This window comes from Impatiens glandulifera, chromosome 1 (assembly GCF_907164915.1).
Source record: "Impatiens glandulifera chromosome 1, dImpGla2.1, whole genome shotgun sequence".
In the NCBI taxonomy this organism is placed as follows: domain Eukaryota; kingdom Viridiplantae; phylum Streptophyta; class Magnoliopsida; order Ericales; family Balsaminaceae; genus Impatiens; species Impatiens glandulifera.
This window is the reverse complement of record NC_061862.1, coordinates 96,731,885-96,756,449: the sequence shown is the minus strand read 5'-3', so window position 1 is coordinate 96,756,449 and position 24,565 is coordinate 96,731,885. Positions and strand designations below refer to the sequence as shown.

Sequence of the window (24,565 nt, the reverse complement as noted above, 5' to 3'; positions counted from 1 at the left end):
ATTAGATTCAACTTTAAAGCTCTGATACCCTAAAGAAGACTAGTTGTTAGGGTTAGCGGAGAGTGAATTGGAGGCAGACAAAGTGCCTTACTTTCTTGTACTATGGCTCTATCATTATCATATAGATATGAGAAAATATGAATATAAAGACATGAATTATTTCTACAAATAAGGTAAGTAAATTACAATAAAATCAAATAATTATATCAATCAGATATTCTAATTATCAATAAATGAGCAATTGAGTTGATTTGTAAGGGAAACTTTCCTTTAGGGATTCAGCTGACTTTTGTGAATAGTCCCCAATATTTCCACATTTTCTCTTAATCAATTATCAGAAGATTTACATGGTTAATTTTTATAAACATCCCAACTTGCAGAAATTTTCTTGTTTATTGTTTTATTGACAACCAATTACTATGCATACATGTGCCATTCACATTGTACATTATAACAAACCACACAAATCCACAATCAGAAAAAATTCATTTATTATGCGATTGTAATTTCTATTTCCTGATATTTTTTTTGTTTATGGATTCCATGTTGTATGGTTTTCACCAACCGTGTTTTCTTTGCAGTGCCGACAAAAGACCATGGATATTATGGCACATTGCAATAATATGAAAAAAGATAAACAATGCACGATCCAGTACTGCCATAAGTGTTTGTTGAATAGGTTTGGATCATATGATGTGTGCTTTTGTAAAGCAACTTGTATATCTTTTGTTGAGCCAAAATGATTTTATTTGAGTTGAAAATGGTTATTTCTATTTGATTCCAGGTATGGCGAGAAAGCAGAAGAGGTGTCGGTTGTAGAGGATTGGTTTTGTCCTAAGTGCAGAGACAATTGTAATTGTAGTTTTTGCATGTAAGTTCTCGTCATACTAATTTTTCTTTATATGAGCTTTAGGATTTTTGGTGTTAATCTATAAACATGCCCTGGACAGGAAGAAAAGGGGGCACAAACCTACTGGTATACTCGTGCACACCTCTAAGTCAATTGGTTTTTCTTCTGTTTCGGAGATGCTTCTAGCCCGAGGTTCCGATTATCAGTCAGGAAAGGTAATTTTTCGTGTTCATGTTTTTTCTCCCTCTATTATATAAAAGTTGACCTTACAAAAAAACATATTATTTCTGTTTTTATTGCAACTATATTCTTTTTGAAATGTTGTGTTGAGATCACATTGTATTCCAGGAAAATCCACTTTTCATACAAGAAAAACATGGCAAGAAGATTGTAAGTGAAGATATTGTTATCGATCTTGATGACCAAAAAGGTAGGAAGATGAAAAATATTCGTAGAAAAATGGAATTAAAAGTTGATGCTGAAATTCCACTTCCTGGAGGATCAGAAATAAAAACAGTATTATCGATTGAATTGCAACCGGAAGAAATCGGTCCAGCATTACAATTCTTAGAATTTTGCCGTACTTTTGGAGAGGTAACTTAACTTTAATTTTTTATATTTATGAGAAATTTCTTCTTTCATTTGATTAGTTTTTTTGTGTGTTTCTTCTTTATTGTGTCAAAATTCCGCAAATCAAAATTTAACCTCCAGGGCTAGGAGTAATAAATGTTGAGTGAAGAATGTTTAAGAGTTGTTAAATGTTCATCATATATTTAGAATGAATTGTTTTGGGAAAAAATGAATATCATGGATATTCCTATCCATAGCTATAAACTTTTCATAGAATCCTAAATTTTTTTTATGTCCAGGGTATTTTTCCTAGATTAAGCTACCACAACATAACCCATATAGTTTTATAAAAAATTATATTAATTTTATCTTACAAAAATTATTGTTTATTGCTCTCCTTTGCAGATTATTGGACTCAAGAAAGATGAGTCGCGGTTCATTCTTAGAGACATGGTTCGTGGGGGGCATGGGCGTCAAGGGAAATTTTCTCCGGTTGCAAATTTTTTTGTTCATTTACTATCATTACTGCAATCAAATTCGGGAGAAAGGTAAGTATCTATGTAAAATTTTCTTTTTGGATCAAAATCCTCTATATTATGAATTGTTTGTAATTCTTGTTGCAGGTCTACCGTGATAAGTAATTCTTCAAGCCATAAAAATTCATGGCTTCGTGCACTCCACAAATATCTTTTTGAATCAAATTATCTATGTAAACAACTAAAGTTAGATCAGTTTGATGGAGGAACAGATAGTTACGATAGACTGAACTCAAATGAAAGATTAAAACTTTTGAACTTTGTATGTGATGAAGTTCTTTGCACCAGGTGAAATACAACTATTATGCACTTTTATAACATTTTCACATCAAAGATTCTATTTTTTATTTTACATTCTCTCAATATAACATCATTTTTTTCGCAGAAAGGCAAGGACATATATTGATGAACAAAAGTTAAAAAGTTTTGAGAAAGTGAAAGATATTAAAGAAAAATTAGTTGTTGCTAAGAATAAGGTAGTATTTAATTATGGTTTCAGTTTTGCATTAAACTTGTGTGCTCACAATTAGTGTTGTATGTAGGAGAATCAATTCAAACAGCAGATGAAGGACGAGATGGCTCAAGGTGCAAAAAATTGCATTCCACTTTCCGAGCATAAAGACATAGTATCTAAATATAAGATGCAAGTAGTCAAAGCTCATAATGAGATGCTGCAGTCAAAAGAAATGTTGTGCACAGGTAATCACCATTTGTATATGATAATTTATCACAATAACTATTGTGTTAGGACATTTGGAGTGAACAAATTCTATTATATGTATCTATATTTGTTAAGCATATAACAAAATGATGAAACTTTGAATGCAATATCCCTGTTTCCCCGATATATAGATATAGTGTTTTTTATTTTCATTTTCAAGCCAACCTTTTATTTGGGAGCTCAATTCACTGGCCAACTTTTTTTTTCTTGAAAATGGTGATATAAATTCCTGTGGCTTTTGTCTAATTGTTTTTATTTTTTTGCTAAAATCTTGGTGTAATAAAGTTTGTTATTTTAACATAGATTTTTGTGTTTCTACTTGTCCGTTAATGTAACCAAATGACTCCTCAAACATTTTTCAGAAAAACAACATTGCAAAGCTATTAGGACAAATCCTATTCTGGTAGACACCGAAGGCCACTCATTTTGGAGATTGAAGGGTTTTGATGATGAGATTAATGTTTTACGTCAAGGTATACTTTACATGTTTCTTTACCACTCAATTATATAATGGTTCAATTCTGAGCTTAGTTATGATTGTCTCTATCCTACTTATATGTAGATTTAAGTCTCCAACATGAATCTGAGTCTAGTGAAAAATGGTTCACATATGAAAAGCAGCAGAAAGAGATTAAGAAATATTTATCTTACAGGTAAATGCACCAAAGTAGTATAAATATTCTATATTGGCATATCTTATAATTAAAATTTCATTTTTATCAAAATGAACCAAATTAAATTTGTTTACATATGTTATTTAATTGTTCATATATCAATCTAAAGTTATTCAAAACAATTCAACATATGTTTATACTAGTAAACAAGTTTTATTAACATTTACATAGTTTAAACTTTTCATCAATTTTGTCAGATTGTTATATTTTTCACACCACTACAAATTCTCCAAATTATATTTTTCGTAAAATTGAGATCCACTTCCAAACTAATTTCTCAGCTTTTTGGTCATCATTAAGGAACATGTTTAAGTCTGTCCATGTTTTTAATATTTGTCGTTTATCCTATTATTTTAGGTCTCAGTGTTACATTTGTAGATGATATCATTACATCTAAATAAATTAGAGATAGAAACTACTTTAAGTTTCCAAATAGACTAAATGTATTATCATCTAACTTAAGTCTAGGTATCTATTTAAAAATTTGTACTTCAGCTATATTAAAGATATAGAGAGTTGAGAATGTGATAAACTGATAAAGAAAAGAATGACAAGGAAGCCATGTCATCTAGAGATGCTGAAGTGACAGCCTCAACTAATTACCAAGAAGTAGAACACAGATGAATCATTAAGTTGGGTAGAATGATAACATTTGAGTTCTCCTTCATTTATAACTGCTACTTGTTTGTTTGGTCTGTTTCAATTGCATTCATATATATCCTGATCTATTTTTCTCCCTTTCTCTAATTCAATGTAAATATGATTGAAAATTTCATTTAACTGTTGTAGGATAATAAAGAATTTTTTCATGTTGAGAATAATTGGCTGTGAGTTTGTTATGTTAATTTACCCAGAGATTACTTTAATATTATTCTTATGAATGCTTGTGGGTATGAAAACATGTTGCAGGCAAACAAGATGAGAAAAGGATGGCATTTCTTCCTTGTCCGAATTTAGACAACAGTTTTTTTTGTATGGTTACTATGAATTTAGACATCATTTGTTTGGCTTTGTTTTAATATACTCTTGTATTGCAGCATTTCTTCTCTTCTTTAAACTTCTTATGGTTGGAGAAATTGAATAGAAAATCTTGTCACTTTACCATCGTTTATGAATAAAAGTCATATTTAGGAACCAATGATAATAACTTAAGTTAATTGTGTTTTTTTTATAAAAATAAAAAGAGCTTTAAATTATTGTGTTAGTACACATATATATATAACCCAGAATAATCATCTTTTCAATTAAATACGATATTTATTTTTTCTCTCCAAGGATGAGTGACAGAAAGTTACATTTTATGCATTGAAGAAATGATAAGGGTGTTTGTTAAGAAATGATACCATTCTTTTCATTTTTGAGCTTATATTTTGTATACTATTCTTTTCTAAATATACTTCTAAAGATCGTATTTGCTTTTTAGTAAGAATCGAACTCAAATTATCACTATGCTGTTCTTCATCTATAGCCAGACTATTCAACTTACTAATGCTCTTTTTTCTTCGTTATCAATCAAATCATTCTATCTAACAAAATTTGAACACAAATAACCTCGAATAATCATCTTTTTAAGCAAAGCAAATACATCTTTCATTTTTCTCTCCATGAATGAGTGACAGAATGTTGCATTGAAGAAATGATATTTCTCTATACCCATTATCAAATGTCCTATTTGCTTACAAGGAAGAGAGTGAGTTGACCTAGATGAATCTGCCCTCTTTTAGATTTCACAACTAAATGAATTTGAAGACAAATCTTAGTAAGTAACACTATATATATACTAATGACAATCACTGAGCAGGGGGAGAGAAAAGATTGCAGCAGTAAAGGAACAGAGAATCAAAGAAATAAGTCAAATACAAATCTATAGATAGTGCAGATTAGATGAATTCATCATATAAACCCTAACTCAAAAACCTAAGAGCTTCCAAAGAGCGAGATCAAACTGAAATAGTAATATATTTATGAATGATGTCAACACATACCTTATTCGGCTTTCTTCTTCACGTGATTTCTCTATCTTCCTGCATATAGCCATGATTTCAGCCATGATTTCTCTCCTAATGTGGGTAGCGGCGGCTCTTCTCTCTCACTTTCTTGCTCCGCTCACAAAATGAAATAGAACCCGACTTAAAGTCGCTTACTCGGTCTAACTCAAACCCGAAAAATATACAATCGTTCTGAAATCCGAACCCGCAATTTTCTATTTTGGGTCGGTTTTTCCTTAGACAGACAATAGTTATAATATACTAGGTATGGGTGTTAAGAATATTTATATCTCCTTCTCGATTACTGATCCATAGTAAAACTAAATATAGAGATATGGTACACTAATATATTTATTTTTTATATTTAAAATATAATAAATTTATTTCTTTTAATAATATATTTTTTTAAGATATAGAATATATAATTTTATAAGTATTATATAAACCGAAATTAAATTGGACATACATGTTAGTAAAATAATCCAAAAATGAGAAATATTTCAAGATCATTCCATGCAATATTGTCATCTCTAACCTTGAAACCAAACATCTACATACGGTTAGTATATCATTTTGTTGGCATGATTTTGAAATATTTTTAATTAATTAATTTTTTTTTATTTAACAACTAATTCAACATAATGGCAAATCTACTTTTTTCTTTCGATAAAAGCAAAAATATATTAACAAATGAGGCTTATAAACATCAAAACTCAAAATCCATAATACAAATTTCTAGGTCACAATGAAACTTATATATTGGGTATCTAAAACCTAATTAACCTTATCCCTTTTATTAGATAAGGTGGATATTTTACACAAACTCTTTGTTTGGGAGTAAATGGACCAATCTCTTATTTCTTATTGAGACTTGAAAATGAACTGTTAACAAATAATTTGTTTAATAAAAAAATATTTATATGTAGTAAATAGTTATTTATTAATGTGTAAAATTTAACAAGAATAAAAATGAACAAATCTAAACAAGCAAAAAATTGAATCAAGAATCAGATATGGTAAACAAAATGATAAAATTATAATCAAAACAAGTCTAGAATCTTATGTCATATACATACTCAATTTTAATGTGTTAGTTAAAAATTGATTTTTAACAATATGAAGATCAATGTTAAGGTATTAGTTATCATAAAAATAGATGGTCATTACTAATTAATTTTGGTATTTTAGAATGATTTCACACTTTACTCTTTGGTATTAAGGGTGAATTCCATATAGATAGTCGATCGATTATCGTAAACATAGAAAGTTATGCAGTATATAGATAAAAAAAAAACTTATGTAGTACATATAAAAAAAGATTTCATCATATCCAACTTGTGATGAATAATAAGCTGTGTAGTTAGGAGGAATTTATGGCCTTAATGCTAATATATTATATAATATATAATTATATAACAATCTAATTTATTAATTTCTATATAATAATTTGAAAGCCACCAGCCAATTAATATATTATATAATATATTTATTCATAATTAAAGAACCTACTAATTTATTAATTTTTAAATAAATAACCTACTCAATAATATATAATTTATCACTTTCTCATTAAAAGAGTCTCTAACTTATTCATTCTTAATTAAATTTAGCTACCTACCATTAAACTATACAGCTTAATTAAAAAAATATATTCCTATCAATAATAGTCATGGTCATAATTTGAAATTTTAATTTTTTTTCTCACTAATCATTAGGTCTGTATAGTTTGTAGGACTAAAATGGAAGACCATATTCTGACGACTTAGATTAGAATTCATTCTCTCACCTGATTGGTATAATTTTAATTTTATAATAATTTGTGTATATGTGAATTGTTTTTAAATTGTTCATATTTCGATGATAATTTTCTTAGTATTTAATATATTTGCAGGTTCTTGAAATTCAATAATTTTTTTAATATTAAATTCAAAGAAAAAGAGAAAAAAATTAATATTTTATCTTTTTTTAAGCCAAGAATTGATAATATTTTATTATCTGAGTCAATCGAACCAAATACAATAATTTGCTATGAGAATCTAGAATCTCTTTCTAAATCTTAAAGAGTTGAGTTTGATGAAGCTACCCTTGAACGAGATCATGTATTGTGTATTTTATGTGGCGACATCCTGTAAATTATCATGATAAAATTAGACGAACTTACATTAAAATGAGGTCATATCAATCAATATATGTTGTCAGAGTATTCGAGATCTGAATTTGAAAAGCAACAACATCAATTTCAGTGCTCTTAGTTACAAAGTTCTCATGGTTGGAATACGTACTCTCCTTAGAATGATGTTGTTTTTTATTTTCCATGTTATCTCTAATATGTTTGAAATACTCTCCTTCGAACTTTTATTGTATTTGGTTTACTAATATGTTATATTTCAAAAAATCGTAAATCACAACTTTAATAGTAAACGTCATCATTTTTTTTTGTATTTGGTTTAAGATATTTAATTTTCTCTTTTCAGTATTTTATTTTTTATTTTTCTAATATCATGCTTTGTTTCGTTATGCTTAAATGATTCTTATTTTGGAATATATATTAATTATTTAAAAAACATCGTGTTATATTAATTTTGTGAAAATGTTTTTAACCTGAGTAGACTTGAAATCCTAGCTCCACCTTTATATGGATAATGGATGGACAATGATATTCAAGTAAGGCTCGTGTAAAAGTCGTATGTGCTCATGCAAGACATATATAGTGATGATCATGTGAGGCATGTATATTATAGGGCTGCAAATGAGTCAAGCTACTCGAGAGCCGTTCGCAAGTCGTTTGGTCAAAGTTCGACTTGAGCTTGACTTTGACCAAGTTTTAGCCGAACTCGAGCTCATATAATACTTGATCGATGACTTTTTCGAACTTTTTCGAGCCTAATACTAAATAATATATATATATATATATTTAATTTTTTTAAATATTAAAACGTAAAATCTAAAATACATATTTTTTATTCACTCTCTCCATATTTATATATGAGGCCCACATTATTATATCATATTGCCCCAAAAATTTAAAATTAGAAATTTTAATTCTCTAATCTAATATATTATATTATAATAATAATATATTCTAACCATCCTATATCATATATTTTAATTATATTTTTTATTTTTTATCATTTCTCTAACTACTTATTTATAATTATTCCTCATTTTTTTTTATCATTTTTTTCACTTATTCACAAGTATTCTCCTGAATCTTCCCTTTTCATCATTATTCTCACTTATTCACAAACATAGTTTCTCTTTGTCACATATTTTCTCATATTATTTCATTCGAAAATTAGTAAACTCAAGTTACTCAATCATTTCTTTCGTTGAATAGGTATATAAAAGTTTGATATTTTCGTTTTGAAAATAAATTTTGGATTGAGTTCGAACTCGAGTTTAAAAATTTAATTTTAGTTCAAGTTTTTCGAGCCGAGTCGAACATGTATGTAAGTAGTCAAGTCGAACTCAACTCAAATTTATAAACTCGTTTGAGTTTGAGCTAGTAAATACTTATAAATCGAGTCGAACTCGAACTCAAACTGGTTTGAGCACGACTCGACTCATTTGTAGCCTAATCATACCCAAAAAAAATGTATGTACAAGTCCAATGAGTAAATTATTGCTAATAATTGTGTGTATCAGTGATAAATATTATAAATATAATAATCATGTGAGCAAATATAATATTTTAATCATACCAAGTATAAATGGATATATATATATATATATAAACAAAAAATCATACAAGGCATGCATTAAATCAAAGTAGCCAAAAAATATGCAGAAATTAGTGTTAATGACTTCAATTAATTTAAGGAAAGTATTAAAACCACTTTTGGGATTTTTTAATTTAAAACCATAAATTATTAATTTAAATAAAATGGTTAAAGAATTGTTTATCACGGTAGACCTACAACAAGAATTACAAACAATTCATAATATATAGGATTTTGATCCAAAAAGAAAATTTTACATAGACAAAAAACTTTGCAACCGGAGAAAATTTTCCTTGATGCCCACGCCCCCAAGAACCATATCTCTGAGAATGAACTACGACTCATCTTTCTTGAGTCCAATAATCTACAAAGGAGAGTAATAAACAACAATTTTTGAAATTGTAAGATAAAATTAATATATTTTTTTATAAAATTATATGGGTTATACTGTGGTAGCTTATTCTAGGAAAAATACCCTGGTCATAAAAAAAACTTTAAGATTTTATGAAAAGTTTATAGCTATAGATAGGAATATCTATGATATTCAATTTTCCCTAAAACAAATTGATATTCATTTTAAATATATGATGAATATTTAAAAACTCTTAAACATTCTCCACTCAACATTTATTACTCCTAGCCATGGAAGGTAAATCTTGATTTGCGGAATTTTGACACGATAAAGAACAAACACAAAAAAAAACTAATCAAATGAAAGAAGTAATTTCTCATAATTATAAAAAATTGAAGTTAAATTACCTCTCCAAAAGTACTGCAAAATTCTAAGAACTGCAATGCTGGACCAACTTCTTCGGGTTGCAGTTCAATATATAACGCAGTTTTTAATTCTAATCCTCGAGGAAGTGAAATTTCAGCATCAACTTTTAATTCCATTTTTCTACTAATATTTTTCATCTTTCTACCTTTTTGGTCGTCAAGATTCATAGCAGTATCTTCACTTACAATGTTCTTGCCATGTTTTTCTTGTATGGAAAGTGGATTTTCCTAGAATACAATGTGATCTCAATACAACATTTCAGAAAAAATATAGTTGTAATAAAAACAGAAATAATATGTTTTTGTAAGGTCAACTTTTATATAATAGAGATAAAAAACATGAACACGAAAAAATTACCTTTCCTGAACCTCGTACTAGAAGCATCTCCGAAACAGAAGAAAAACCAATTGACTTAGCGGTGTGCACGAGTATACCAGTAGGTTTGTGCCCCATTTTCTTCCTGCTCAGGGATGTTTATAGATTAACACCAAAAATCCTAAAGCTCATATAGAGAAAAATTAGTATGACGAGATCTTACATGCAAAAGCTGTAATTACTATTGTCTCTGCACTTAGGACAAAACAAATCCTCTACAACCGACATCTCTTCTGCTTTTTCGCCATACCTGGAATCAAATAGAAATAACTATTTTTAACTCAAATAAAATCATCTTGGCTCAACAAAAGATATATACAAGTTGCTTTACAAAAACTCATCATATGATTCAGACCTATTCAACAAACACTTGTGACAGTACTGGATCGTGCATTGTTTATCTTTTTTCACATTTTTACAATGTGCCATAATATCTATGGTCTTTTGTCGGCACTGCAAAGAAAACATGGTTAGTGAAAACCATACAACATGGAATCCATTAACAAAAAAATTCTCAAGACATAAAAATTACAATCGCATAATAAATAAATTTTTTCTGGTTGTGCATTTGTGTGGTTTGTTATCATGTACAATGCGAATGACACATGTATGCATAGTAATTGGTTATCAATAAAACAATAAACAAGAAAACTACATTTACATGAACCATAACTTGAACTTGCAGACCTGACCAAATATGTTACCATTTTAAATCTGAAACTCAGTTGATCAATTTTACAATAAGGGCTTGATGTGATGTTTATAGAAATTAACCATGTAAATCTTCTGATAATTGATTAAAAGAAAATGTAGAAATATTGTGAACTTTTCACAAAAGTCAGCTGAATTCCTAAAGAAAATTTCCTTAAAAAGTGCATATTGCTTTCTTGTACTAGGGCTCAAAAGCCCTACAATTAAGCAAGATACACTTTGGAAGAGAAACTTTCCTTTAGAGATTGAGCTGAGTTTTGTGATGTACTGTCCACAATATTTCCACATTTTCTCTTAATCAATTATCAGAAGATTTACATGGTTAATTTCTATAAACATCACAACAAGCCTCTTTAATTTCCTCTTTATTATGAAAATATACAAATGTTACTCTACCGTAAAATTGATAGACTGAGTTTCAGATTTAAAATGATAACATACTTGGTCAGGTCTGCAAGTTCAAGTTATGGTTCATGTAAATGTAGTTTTCTTGTTTATTGTTTTATTGACAACCAATTACTATGCATACATGTGCCATTCACATTGTACATGATAACAAACCACACGAATGCACAACCAGAAAAATTCATTTTCTTATGCGATTGTAATTTCTGTCTTGAGAATTTTTTTGTTTATGGATTCCATGTTGTATGGTTTTCACCAACCATATTTTCTTTGCAGTGCCGACAAAAGACCATGAATATTATGGCACATTGCAAGAATATGAAAAAAGATAAACAATGCACAATCCAGTACATCCATAAGTGTTTGTTGAATAGGTTTGGATCATATGATGTGTGCTTTTGTAAAACAACTTGTATATCTTTTGTTGAGCCAAGATGATTTTATTTGAGTTGAAAATGGTTACTTCTATTTGATTCCAGGTATGGCGAGAAAGCAGAAGAGGTGTCAGTTGTAGAGGATTGATTTTGTCATAAGTGCAGAAACAATTGTAATTGCAGCTTTTGCATGTAAGATCTCGTCATACTAATTTTTCTCTATATGAGCTGTAGGCTTTTTGGTGTTAATCTATAAACATGCCCTGGGCAGGAAGAAAAGGGGGCACAAACCTACTGGTATACTCATGCACACCGTTAAGTCAATTGGTTTTTCTTCTGTTTCGGAGATGCTTCTAGCCCGAGGTTCCGATTATCAGTCAGGAAAGGTAATTTTTCGTGTTCATGTTTTTTCTCCCTCTATTATATAAAAATTTACCTTAAAAAATGTATTATTTCTGTTTTTATTGCAACTATATTCTTTCTGAAATGTTGTGTTGAGATCACATTGTATTCCAAAAAAATTCACTTTCCATACAAGAAAAACATGGCAAGAACATTGTAAGTGAAGATATTGTTATCGATCTTGATAACCAAAAAGGTAGGAAGATGAAAAATATTCATAAAAAATGGAATTAAAAGTTGATGCTGAAATTCCACTTCCTGGAGGATCAAAAATAAAAATTGTGTTATCGATTGAACTGCAACCAGAAAAAATCGATCCTGCATTACAATTCTTAGAATTTTGCAGAGGTAACTTAACTTCAATTTTTTATATTTATGAGAAATTTCTTCTTTCATTTGATTAGTTTTTTTGTGTGTCTTCTTTATTGTGTCGAAATTCTGCAAATCAAGATTTACCCTCCAGGGCTAGGAGTAATAAATGTTGAGCGGAGAATGTTTAAGAGTTGTTAAATGTTCATCATATATTTAGAATAAATATCAATTTGTTTTTGGAAAAAATGAATATCATAGATATTTCTATCCATAGTTATAAATTTTCATAAAATCCTAAATTTTTTTATGACCAGAGTATTGTTTGTAATTCTTGTTGCAAGTCTACTGTGATATGCAATTCTATAAGCCATGAAAATTCATGGCTTCGTGCACTCCACAAATATCATTTTGAATCAAATTATCTAATGTAAACAACTAAAGTTAGATCAGTTTGATGGAGGAGCCGATAGTTACGATAGACTGAACTCAAATGAAAGATTTAAACTTTTGAACTTTGTATGTGATGAAGTTCTTTGCACCAGGTGAAATACAATTATTATGCACTTTTATAACATTTTCACATCAAATATTCTATTTTTTGGATGAGATGGCTCAAGCTGCAAAAAATTGCATTCCACTTTCCGAGCATAAAGACATAGTATCTAAATATAAGATGCAAGTAGCCGAAGCTCATAACGAGATGCTGCAGTCAAAAGAAATGTTGTGCACATGTAATCATCATTTGTATATGATAATTTATCACAATAACTATTGTGTTAGGGCATTTGGAGTGAACAAATTCTATTATATGTATATATATTTGTTAAGCATATAACAAAATGATGAAACTTTGAATGCAATATCCCTGTTTCCCAAATATATAGATATAATATTTTTTATTTTCATTTTCAAGCCAACCTTTTATTTGGGAGCTCAATTCACTGACCAACTTTTTTTTTCTTGAAATGGTGATATAAATTCCTGTGGCTTTTGTCTAATTGTTTTTATTTTTTTCTAAAATCTTGGTGTCATAAAGTTTGTTATTTTAACATAGTTTTTTTGTTTCTACTTGTCTGTTAATGTAACCAAATGACTCCTCAAACATTTTTCAGAAAAACAACATTGCAAAGCTATGAGGACAAATCCCATTCTGGTAGACACCGAATGCCATTCATTTTGGAGAGTGAAGGGTTTTGATGATGAGATTAATGATTTACGTCAAGATATACTTTACATGTTTCTTTACCACTCAATTATATAATGGTTCAATTCTGAGCTTAGTTATGATTGTCTATATCCTACTTATATGTAGATGTAAGTCTCCAACATAAATTTTGAGTCTAGTGAAAAATGGTTCACATATGAAAAGCACCGGAAGAGATTAAGAAATATTTATCATACAGGTAAATGCACCAAAGTAGTATAAATATTCTATATTGGCATATCTTAAGTAGGATATAGACAAACATAGTTTTTTTTGTTTCTACTTGTCTGTTAATGTAACCAAATGACTCTTCAAACATTTTTCAGAAAAACAACATTGCAAAGCTATGAGGACAAATCCCATTCTGGTAGACACCGAATGCCACTCATTTTGGAGATTGAAGGGTTTTGATGATGAGATTAATGTTTTACGTCAAGATATACTTTACATGTTTCTTTACCACTCAATTATATAATGGTTCGATTCTGAGCTTAGTTATGATTGTCTATATCCTACTTATATGTAGATGTAAGTCTCCAACATGAATTTGAGTCTAGTGAAAAATGATTCACATATGAAAAGAAGTCGGAAGAGATTAAGAAATATTTATCATACAGGTAAATGCACCAAAGTAGTATAAATATTCTATATTGGCATATCTTATAATTAAAATTTCATTTTTATCAAAATGAACCAAATTAAATTTGTTTACATGTGTTATTTAATTGTTCATATATCAATCTAAAGTTATTCAAAACAATTCAACATATGTTTATACTAGTAAACAAGTTTTATTAACATTTACATAGTTTAAACTTTTCATCAATTTTGTCAGATTGTTATATTTTTCACAACACTACAAATTATCCAAATTATATTTTTCGTAAAATTGAGATCCATTTCCAAACTAATTTCTCAGCTTTTTGGTCATCATTAAGGAACATGTTTAAGTCTGTCAATGTTTTTAATATTTATCGTTTATCTTATTATTTTAGGTCTCATTGTTACATTTGTAGATGATATCAATACATCTAAATAAATTAGAGATAAAAACTACTTTAAGTTTCCAAATAAGCTAAATGTATTATTATCTAACTTAAGTCTAGGTATCTATTTAAAAATTTGCACTTCAGCTATATTAAAGATATAGAGAGTTGAGAATGTGATAACTGCTACTTAAAGTAGAATATATATGAATCATTAAGTTGGGTAGAATGATAACATTTGAGTTCTCCTTCATTTATAACTGCTACTTGTTTGTTTGGTCTGTTTCAATTGCATACATATATATCCAGATCTAATTTTCTCCCTTTCTCTAATCAATGTAAATATGATTGAAAATTTCATTTAACTGTTGTAGGATAATAAAGAATTTTTTCATGTTGAGAATAATTGGATGTGAGTTTGTTATTTTAATTTACCCAGAGATTACTTTAATATTATTCTTATGAATGCTTGTGGGTATGAAAACATGTTGCAGGCAAACAAGATGAGAAAAGGATGGCATTTCTTCCTTGTCCGAATTTAGACAACAGTTTTTTTTGTATGGTTACTATGAATTTAGACATCATTTGTTTGGCTTTGTTTTAATATACTCTTGTATTGCAGCATTTCTTCTCTTCTTTAAACTTCTTATGGTTGGAGAAATCGAATGGCAAATCTTGAGACTCTTACCATCGTTTATGAATAAAAGTCATATTTAGAAATAAATGATAACTTAAGTTAATTGTGTTTTTTTTATAAAAAAGAAGAGCTTTAAATTATTGTGTTAGTATTGATCTTGTCACATGAATACAAGGTAAAATATTACTAGAAAAATGTATAAAACTTTCTTTTGTTCTTTGTTGTATGTTGATGAGGAGGGTTACTTATCCTTTATATAAATCAATTTATCAACTAAAATATTTATTTATTGATTATTATTCATTAAATTTTAATACTCTGTAAGTATTTTTTTCCTTAATAATTCAATTTTTCAAAACCCAAATCAAATAAGGTTATTTAACTATCCAAACAAGGTCCAAAAAGCTTTGGTTTGAGTTCACGCCTTTTTTTTACAAAATTGTTTGTTAATTAGAATTCTAAAATACCTTATATTATTTTTCATTATATCTATATTGTTTTTAAACTTTTCACTAAATAATTTTTTTTATAATTACACTTTGAACAAGATTATTTAAATAACTCTAATCCCAATAAACAAGGTAAGATGATCTTGATTTTTTATGGAATTTTTTCAAAAAGCTTTATTAGAATAATTAAGTAATTTAATAATTAAAACAATACTAATATGATAGAGAGTTAGTTAAAAAAAGGCTTTAAAAAAAATAAGAAAAAACTAAAATATCCAATCAAGTAAAGCTTGAAAATATAGTCATAGCATCTAGTCTTTTATTTATTTTTATTAATATAAATTAGAAAGATTATATTGTTTCTTACAACTTACAAAGAATCAGATATCCTATGAAAATTTAAACCTATAATTCAAGTTTGAGCTATAATGAGTTTTTATTATGTATACTATTTTTATCATTTTTGAAAACCTAGCACGGTCTCCCTTCATGAGCTCACACTTTTAAAGAAGCTTAAAATCAAATACTTTTCATGACTTTCTATACTACTATCTATGTTGTTCTTGATTTTTCTCTCTAACCAGTCTAAAGCAAACTTTACTACATTCGAACTATCAACTAAATTCGAACACATATAACCCCGAATTATCATTTTTTTAAGCAAATAAGATATTTCTTTTTTCTCTCCAAGAATGAGTGATAGAAAGTTACCTTTTATGCATTGAAGAAATGATAATGGTGTTTGTTAAGAAATGACAATATTCTTTACATTTTTGAGCTTATATTTTGTATACTATTCTTTTCTAAATATACTTCTAAAGATCGTATTTGCTTTTTAGTAAGAATCGAACTCAAATTATCACTATGTTGTTCTAAATCTACAGCCAGACTAGTCAACTTTACTAATACTCTTTTTATTTAGTTATCAATCAAATCATTCTATCTAACTAAATTTGAACACAAATAACCCCGAATAATCATCTTTTTAAGCAAAGCAAATACATATTTCATTTTTCTCTCCATGATTGACAGAAAGTTGCATTGAAGAAATGATATTTCTCTATACCCATTATCAAATGTCCTATTTGCTTACAAGGAAGAGAGTGAGTTGACCTAGATGAATCTGCCCTCTTTTAGATTTCACAACTAAATGAATTTGAAGACAAATCTCAGTAAGTAAACACTATATATACTAATGACGTTCACTGAGCAGGAAAAGATGGGAGAGAAAGATTGCAGCCATAAAGGAACAGAGAATCAAAGAAATAAATCTAATACAAATCTATAGATAGTGCAGATTAGATGAATTCATCATATAAACCCTAACTCAAAAACCTAAGAGTTTCCAAAGAGCGAGATCAAACTGAAATAGTAATATATTTATGAATGATGTCAACACATACCTTATAGCCATGATTTCAGCCATGATTTCTCTCCTGATGTGGGTAGCGGCGGCTCTTCTCTCTCTCACTTTCTTGCTCCGCTCACAAAATGAAATAGAACCCGACTTAAAGTCGCGGTCTAACTCAAACCCGATAAATATACAATCATTCTGAAATCCGAACCCGCAATTTTCTATTTTGGGTCGGTTTTTCCTTAGACAGACAATAGTTATAATATTTATATCTCCTTCTCGATTACTGATCCATAATAAAACTAAATAAATATAGATATGGTACACTAATATATTTAATTTTTTTAATTTATTTCTTTTAATAATATATATTTTTAGCATAGAAAAATATAATTTTGTAAGTATTATATAAAGAAAACTAGATTGGACATACATGTTAGTACAATAATCAAAAAAACAAAAATAGAAAAGCTAATAAAATGAGGATCGCAAGTTTACCCATGCAACATTCTCATCTCTAATCTTAAAACAAAACATCTAAATATTGTTAGTATATCATTTTATTTGCATGAAGTCGTGAATTTGAAATATTTTTTATTATTATTTAACAACTAATTCAACAAAATAAAAACTCTTCTTTTTCTTTCAATAAAAGCAAAAAAATATATTAACAAATGGGGTCTTATAATCATCAAAAACTCAAAATCCATAATACAAATTTATAGGTCACAATGAAACTTATATATTGGGTACCTAAAACCTAAACCTTGTCCCTTTTATTAGATAAGGTGGGTATTTTACTCAAACTCTTTTTTTGGGAATAAATGGACCAATCTCTTATTTCTTCCTGAGACTTGAGAATGAACAGTTAACAAATAGTTTGTTTGATGGAAAAAATAAGAATGAGTGGATCTTTAAGACTTTATTTTTTGTAGGTATTAGAAAAGAAATAAGAGAACTAAGATGGAATTAATTAGAAAATAGGAATTCAAGAATTAGTTAATTAACGAAATAAAGGTAAAAGGATTAGGTTTCTACTTGCAGGGTCAAAGGAGTTGAGCAATAGTGGAAGAAAGATGGGTTGCAAATAAATTGTAGTATTTTTTCTTAGGGGTGGGCCTAAACCCACACTGAGATTCATCTTTGTTCACCTGTAAACCCAACACGGATGACCTATATGCTAATAAATTATATAATATATAATTTTATAACTTCTCACCTGTAAACCCAACACGGATGACCTATATGCTAATATATAATTTTATAACTTCCTAAATTATTAATTTTTATATAATAGTTCTAAACCCACACCATGCTAACTAATATATTATATAATATATTTATTCTATCAAAAACAATTTAAATTTAATTTATTAATTATTAAATAAATAAATAAAAATTTAACTGGTCAATAAAAATATATTATATAATATATTTATTCATAATTAAATAACATTCTAATTTATTAATTCTTAAATAAATAATCACTCAATAACATATAATCTCTCACTTCCTAATTAAAGAGTCTCCAACTTATTCATTCATAATTAAATCTAGTTACTTACTATTAACATATATATAATTTATTCAGCTTAACTAAAAAAATATATCCCTAACAATAATAGTCACGGTCATAATTTAAAATTTTGAATTCTTTTCTTAGTAGTCATTAGGACTCTATAATTTGTAAGGCTAAAATGGATGACCGCACTTTGACGACTTATATTGAAATTCATTCTCTCACCAGGTTGGTATAATTTCAATTTTATAGTAATTTGTGTCTATGTGAATTGTTTTTATATTGTTCATGTTTCGATAATAATTTTCTTATTATTTAATATATTTGCAAGTTGAGAATCTTAAAATTCAATTTTCTTAATGTTAAATTCAGAGAGAAATAAAACAATAATATTTTATTTTTTAAGTCAAGAATGGATAATCCTTCATTATCTGAGTTAATCGAACCAAATATAGTAATTTTCTATGAGAATCTAGAATCTCTTTCTAAATTTCAAAGAGTTGAGTTTGATGAAACTACCCTTAAACGAGATCATGGATTGTGTATTTTTATGTGGTGACATCATGTAAATTATCATGATGAAATTAGACGAACTTACATTAAAATGAGATCCTATCAAACTATTTATGTCGTGGGAGTATCCGAGATCTAAATTTGGAAAGCAACAACGTCGATTTCAATACTCTTGGTTTAAAAAGTTCTCATGGTTGGACACTCTCCTTCGAACTTTTGTTGTATTTAGTTTACTATAATATATTATATTTCAAAAAATCGTAAATCTCAACATCAATAGTAAATGTCATCCTTTTTTTGTATCTTTGGTTTAAGATATTTATTTTTCTCTCTTCAATATTTTTATTTTTCTAATGTCATGTTTTGTTTTGTTGTGCTTAAACGATTCCTATTTTTTAATATATCATGAACTATTTAAAAAATATCGTGTTATATTAATTTTATAAAAAATGTTTTTAACCCGGGTAGACTTGAAATCATGGCTCTGATATTACATGGATGGACAATGATATTCATGTAATGCTCGTATAAAAGTCGTACGTGTTCATGCTAAACTAGGGCTGCAAATGAGCCGAGTCGAGCTCGAATTTGTTTGAGCTCGAGCTCGACTCGATTTAGTATTTATTAGCTCGACTCGAACTCGAGCTCGAACGAGTTTATAAATTTGAACTCGAGTTCGACTCGACTATTTACCTATAAGCTCGGCTCGAATCGAAAAACTCGAACTCAAGCTCGAATTTAAGATCGAGTTCGAGCTCAAGCTCGAGCTCGAATTCAAGCTCGAACTCAAACTAAAATTTATTTTCAAAATGAAATATCAAACTTTCATACATATTCAAAATTTAAAACATAATATTTAAAATTGAAAATATGAAAAAATCATAACTATTTAAAATTCCAAAACCATGATAATCCAAAAAGCATTCAACCACAATTATTAGTCAAAATTCTAAAATATAAAATTCTAAAATTAAAGTACAATACTATATAAATTGTTTGAACATTCAATATATTAATATTTTTTAAGTGACGTTCTTCAAGCATAACACAAGTACACCTACCTGCATTTAAGCTTAAAAATAATTAATATAAAAAACACATGTTAAAACAAATAACTAAAATTTAACTTACTTTAAGGTTTAAGGGTAGATACGGACAAAAACAAAATCAACCTATTTTTTATTAAATATTATTATTTATAATTAAATTATTTGGGTACAAATATAATAAGAATTTATTAACTTATTTATAACAAGAATCTATTAATTTATTTATATATTACAATATATTATTAATATTGTAAATTCATTTTTTCTCTCAACATATTATATATAATATATACTAACTTTTTTTATCTCTTCATAATATATACAAAATATAAACTAATATTTTTTATCTTTTATTATATATAATATATCTATATAGATCTATGATCAATATATATTAAAATATTTTTTATATAGATCTATGAACAATATATATTAAAAGTATTTTTCTATATAGATCTATGAACAATATATATTAAAAGTATTTTTCTATATAGATCTATGAACCGATTAATATATATAATAGTGTTTTTCTATATAGATCTATAAATGACTAATATATATAATAGTGTTTTTCCATATAGATCTATGAATGATCTATATAATCACAAATTTCTCACAATACAAAAAAAAAAATCAAAGTTATTTAAAAAAAATCAAAGTTATTTAAAAAAAAATCAAAGTTATTCAAAGTTATTTAAAAAAATCTAAATTTCAAAGAGTTGAGTTTGATGAAACTACTCTTGAACGAGATCCTGGATTGTGTATTTTTATGTGGTGACATCATGTAAATTATCATGATGAAATTAGACAAACTTACATTAAAATGAGATCCTATCAAGCTATTTATGTCGTGGGAGTATCCGAGATCTAAATTTGGAAAGCAACAACGTCGATTTCAATACTCTTGGTTTAAAAAGTTCTCATGGTTGGATACTCTCCTTCGAACTTTTGTTGTATTTAGTTTACTATAATATATTAAATTTCAAAAAATCGTAAATCTCAACATCAATAGTAAATGTCATCCTTTTTTTGTATCTTTGGTTTAAGATATTTATTTTTCTCTCTTCAATATTTTTATTTTTTTAATGTCATGTTTTGTTTCGTTGTGCTTAAACGATTCCTATTTTTTAATATATCATGAACTATTTAAAAAATATCGTATTAATTTTGGTATTTTAGAATGATTTCACACTTTACTCTTTAGTTAATTTTGATTTTGTCCTATCATGTTAATCATATCTTAGTATTAAGGGTGGATTCCACATAGATAGTCGGTGCATTATCGTAAACATAGAAAGTTATGCAGTACATAGATAAAAAAAAAACAAAAAAACTTGTAGTACATATAAAAAAGATTTCTATCATATCCAACTTGTGATGAACAATAAGTTCTAAATAAGTTCTAATCCGGAGGGATCTATGGCCTTAATGCTAATATATTATATAATATATAATTATATAACTTCCTAATTTATTAATTTTTATATAATAGTTTGAAAGCCACTAGCTAATTAATATATTATATAATATATTTATTCTATTTCAACAACATAAATTTAATTTATTAATTCTTAAATAAATAAATAAAAAATTCAACAAGTGAATACAAATATATTATATAATATATTTATTCATAATTAAAGAACATTCTAATTTATTAATTTTTAAATAAATAACCTACTCAATAATATATAATTTATCACTTTCTCATTAAAAAGTATCTAACTTATTCATTCATAATTAAATTTAGTTACATATCCTTAACTATATATAGTTTATTCAGCTTAATTAAAAAAATATATCCCTAACAATAATAGTCACGATCATAATTTGAAATTTTAATTTTTTTCTCACTAGTCATTTGGTCTCTATAATTTGTAAGACTAAAATGGAAGACCGTATTCTGACAACCGAGATTAGAATTCATTCTCTCACCTGGTTGGTACAATTTTATTTTTATAGTAATTTGTGTATATGTGAATCATTTTTACATTATTGATATTTCGATGATAATTTTTTTAGTATTTAATATATTTGCAGGTTCTTGAAATTCAATAATTTTTTTAATATTAAATTCAAAGAAAAAGAATTTTTTTTTAATCTTTTTTAAGCCAAAATTGATAATCTTTTTACTCTTGAACGAAATCATGTATTGTGTATTTTTATGTGGCGATATCTTGTAAATTATTACGATAAAATTAGACGAACTTACATTAAAATGAGGTCATATCAATCTATATATGTTGTCGGAGTATTCGAGATCTGAATTTGGAAAGCAACAACGTCAATTTTAGTAATCTTAGTTAAAAAGTTCTCATGGTTGGAGTACTCTCCTTAGAATGATGTTGTTTTTTGTTTTCCATGTTATCTCTAATATGTTTGAAATACTCTACTTCGAACTTTTGTTGTATTTGGTTTACTAATATTATATTTTAAAAAATCGTAAATCTCAACGTCAATAGTAAATGTCATCATTTTTTTTTTGGTTTAAGATATTTAATTTTTTCTTTTCAGTATTTTTTATTTTTCTAATATCATGCTTTATTTCGTTATGCTTAAATGATTCCTATTTTTTAATATATGGACTATTTAAAAAACATCGTGTTATATTAGTTTTGTGAAAATGTTTTTAGCCTGAGTAGACTCGAAATCATAGCTCCACCTTTGTATGGATAATGGATGGACAATGATATTCAAGTAAGGCTCGTGTAAAAGTTGTACGTTCTCATGCAAGACATGTATAGTGATGATCATGTGAGGTATGTATATTACTTGATCGGTGAATTTTTCGAACTTTTTAAAGTCTAATACTAAATAATATATATATATATATATTTTAATTTTTTAAATATTAAAACGTAAAATCTAAAATACATATTTTTTATTCACTCTCTCCATATTTATATATGAGGCCCACATTATTATATCATATTGCCCCAAAAATTTAAAATTAGAAATTTTAATTCTCTAATCTGTCATCGAATATTTTATATTATTGTTAAAATATAATATAACTTGTATATATAAATTTATTTATTGAATATATTATATTATAATAATAATATATTCTAACCATCCTATCATATATTTTAATTATATTTTTTATTTTTGTATCATTTCTCTAATTACTTATTCATAATTATTCCTCATTTTTTTTTATCATTTCTTTCACTTATTCACAAGTATTCTCCCGAATCTTTCCTCTTCATCATTACTCTCACTTATTCACAAACATTCTTTCTCTTTGTCACATATTTTCTCATATTATTTCATTCGAGAATTAGTAAACTCAAGTTACTCAATAATTTCATTCGTTGAATATATATATGAAAGTTTGATATTTTCGTTTTGAAAATAAATAAAAGACTAGATTCTATGACTATATTTTCAAGATTTGAAGCTTTATTTGATTGGATATTTTAGTTTTTTCTTAGTTTTTTTAAAGCCTTTTTTTAACTAACTCTCTATCATATTAGTATTATTTTAATTATTAAATTACTTAATTATTCTAATAAAGGTTTTTGAAAAAATTCCATAAAAAATCAAGATCATCTTACCTTGTTTATTGGGATTAGAGTTATTTAAATAATCTTGTTCAAAGTGTAATTATAAAAAAAATATTTAGTGAAAAATTTAAAAACAATATAAATATATTGAAAAAAATATAAGATATTTTAGGATTCTGATTAACAAACAATTTTATAAAAAAAAGTGTGAACTCAAACCAAAGCTTTTAGACCTTGTTTGGATAGAGGTTAAATAACCTTATTTGATTTGGGTTTTGAAAAATTGAATTATTAAGGAAAAATACTTACAAAGTATTAAAATTTTTAATGAATAATAATCAATAAAATAAATATATTTTAGTGGATAAATTGATTTATATCAAGGATAGGTAACCCTCTCCTCATCAACATACAACAAAGAACAAAAGAAACTTATATACATTTTTCAGTAATATTTTACCTTGTATTCATGTAACAAGATCAATGTAACAAGATCAATCAGTACTAACACAATAATTTAAAGTTCTATTTTTTTTTTAAAAAAAAAAACACAATAACTTAAAGTTATCATTGGTTCCTAAATATGACTTTTATTCATAAACAATGGTAAGAGTCTCAAGATTTGTCATTCAATTTCTCCAATCATAAGAAGTTTAAAGAAGAGAAGAAATGCTGCAATACAAGAGTATATTAAAACAAAGCCAAACAAATGGTGTCTAAATTCATAGTAACCATATAAGAAAAACTGTTGTCTAAATTCGGACATTACCCTAACCAGTCTGCAAGGAAGAAATGCCATCATTTTCTCATCTTGTTTCCTACAACATGTTTTCATACCCACAAACATTCAGAAGAATAATATTAAAGTCATCTCTGGGTAAATTAATATCCTCCAACAGTTAAATGAAATTTTCAATCATACTTACATTAATT

At 27.0% G+C, this 24,565-nt stretch overlaps 3 protein-coding genes across 3 annotated transcripts; 2 read left to right on the top strand and 1 right to left on the bottom strand.

The window, feature by feature from the left end:
* The first annotated feature begins 523 nt into the window (after positions 1-523).
* Positions 524-1,145, top strand: LOC124922423 (cell division cycle-associated 7-like protein). Its single transcript, XM_047463153.1, has 3 exons — positions 524-679; positions 785-871; positions 951-1,145. Exons 1-3 carry the CDS (start codon positions 597-599, stop codon positions 1,105-1,107), a joined length of 327 nt encoding a protein of 108 aa, XP_047319109.1. The 5' UTR covers positions 524-596; the 3' UTR covers positions 1,108-1,145.
* Positions 1,146-1,309: 164 nt separating this feature from the next.
* Positions 1,310-3,334, top strand: LOC124937542. Its single transcript, XM_047477824.1, has 6 exons — positions 1,310-1,444; positions 1,826-1,968; positions 2,044-2,218; positions 2,499-2,655; positions 3,040-3,150; positions 3,240-3,334. Exons 1-6 carry the CDS (start codon positions 1,310-1,312, stop codon positions 3,332-3,334), a joined length of 816 nt encoding a protein of 271 aa, XP_047333780.1.
* Positions 3,335-9,392: 6,058 nt separating this feature from the next.
* LOC124937532 lies at positions 9,393-17,149 on the bottom strand. The gene is made up of 5 exons (XM_047477811.1): positions 17,095-17,149; positions 10,375-10,461; positions 10,194-10,296; positions 9,818-10,063; positions 9,393-9,422 (listed from the first exon to the last, which is right to left on the bottom strand). Exons 1-5 carry the CDS (start codon positions 17,115-17,117, stop codon positions 9,393-9,395), a joined length of 489 nt encoding a protein of 162 aa, XP_047333767.1. The 5' UTR covers positions 17,118-17,149.
* Positions 17,150-24,565: the final 7,416 nt, after the last annotated feature.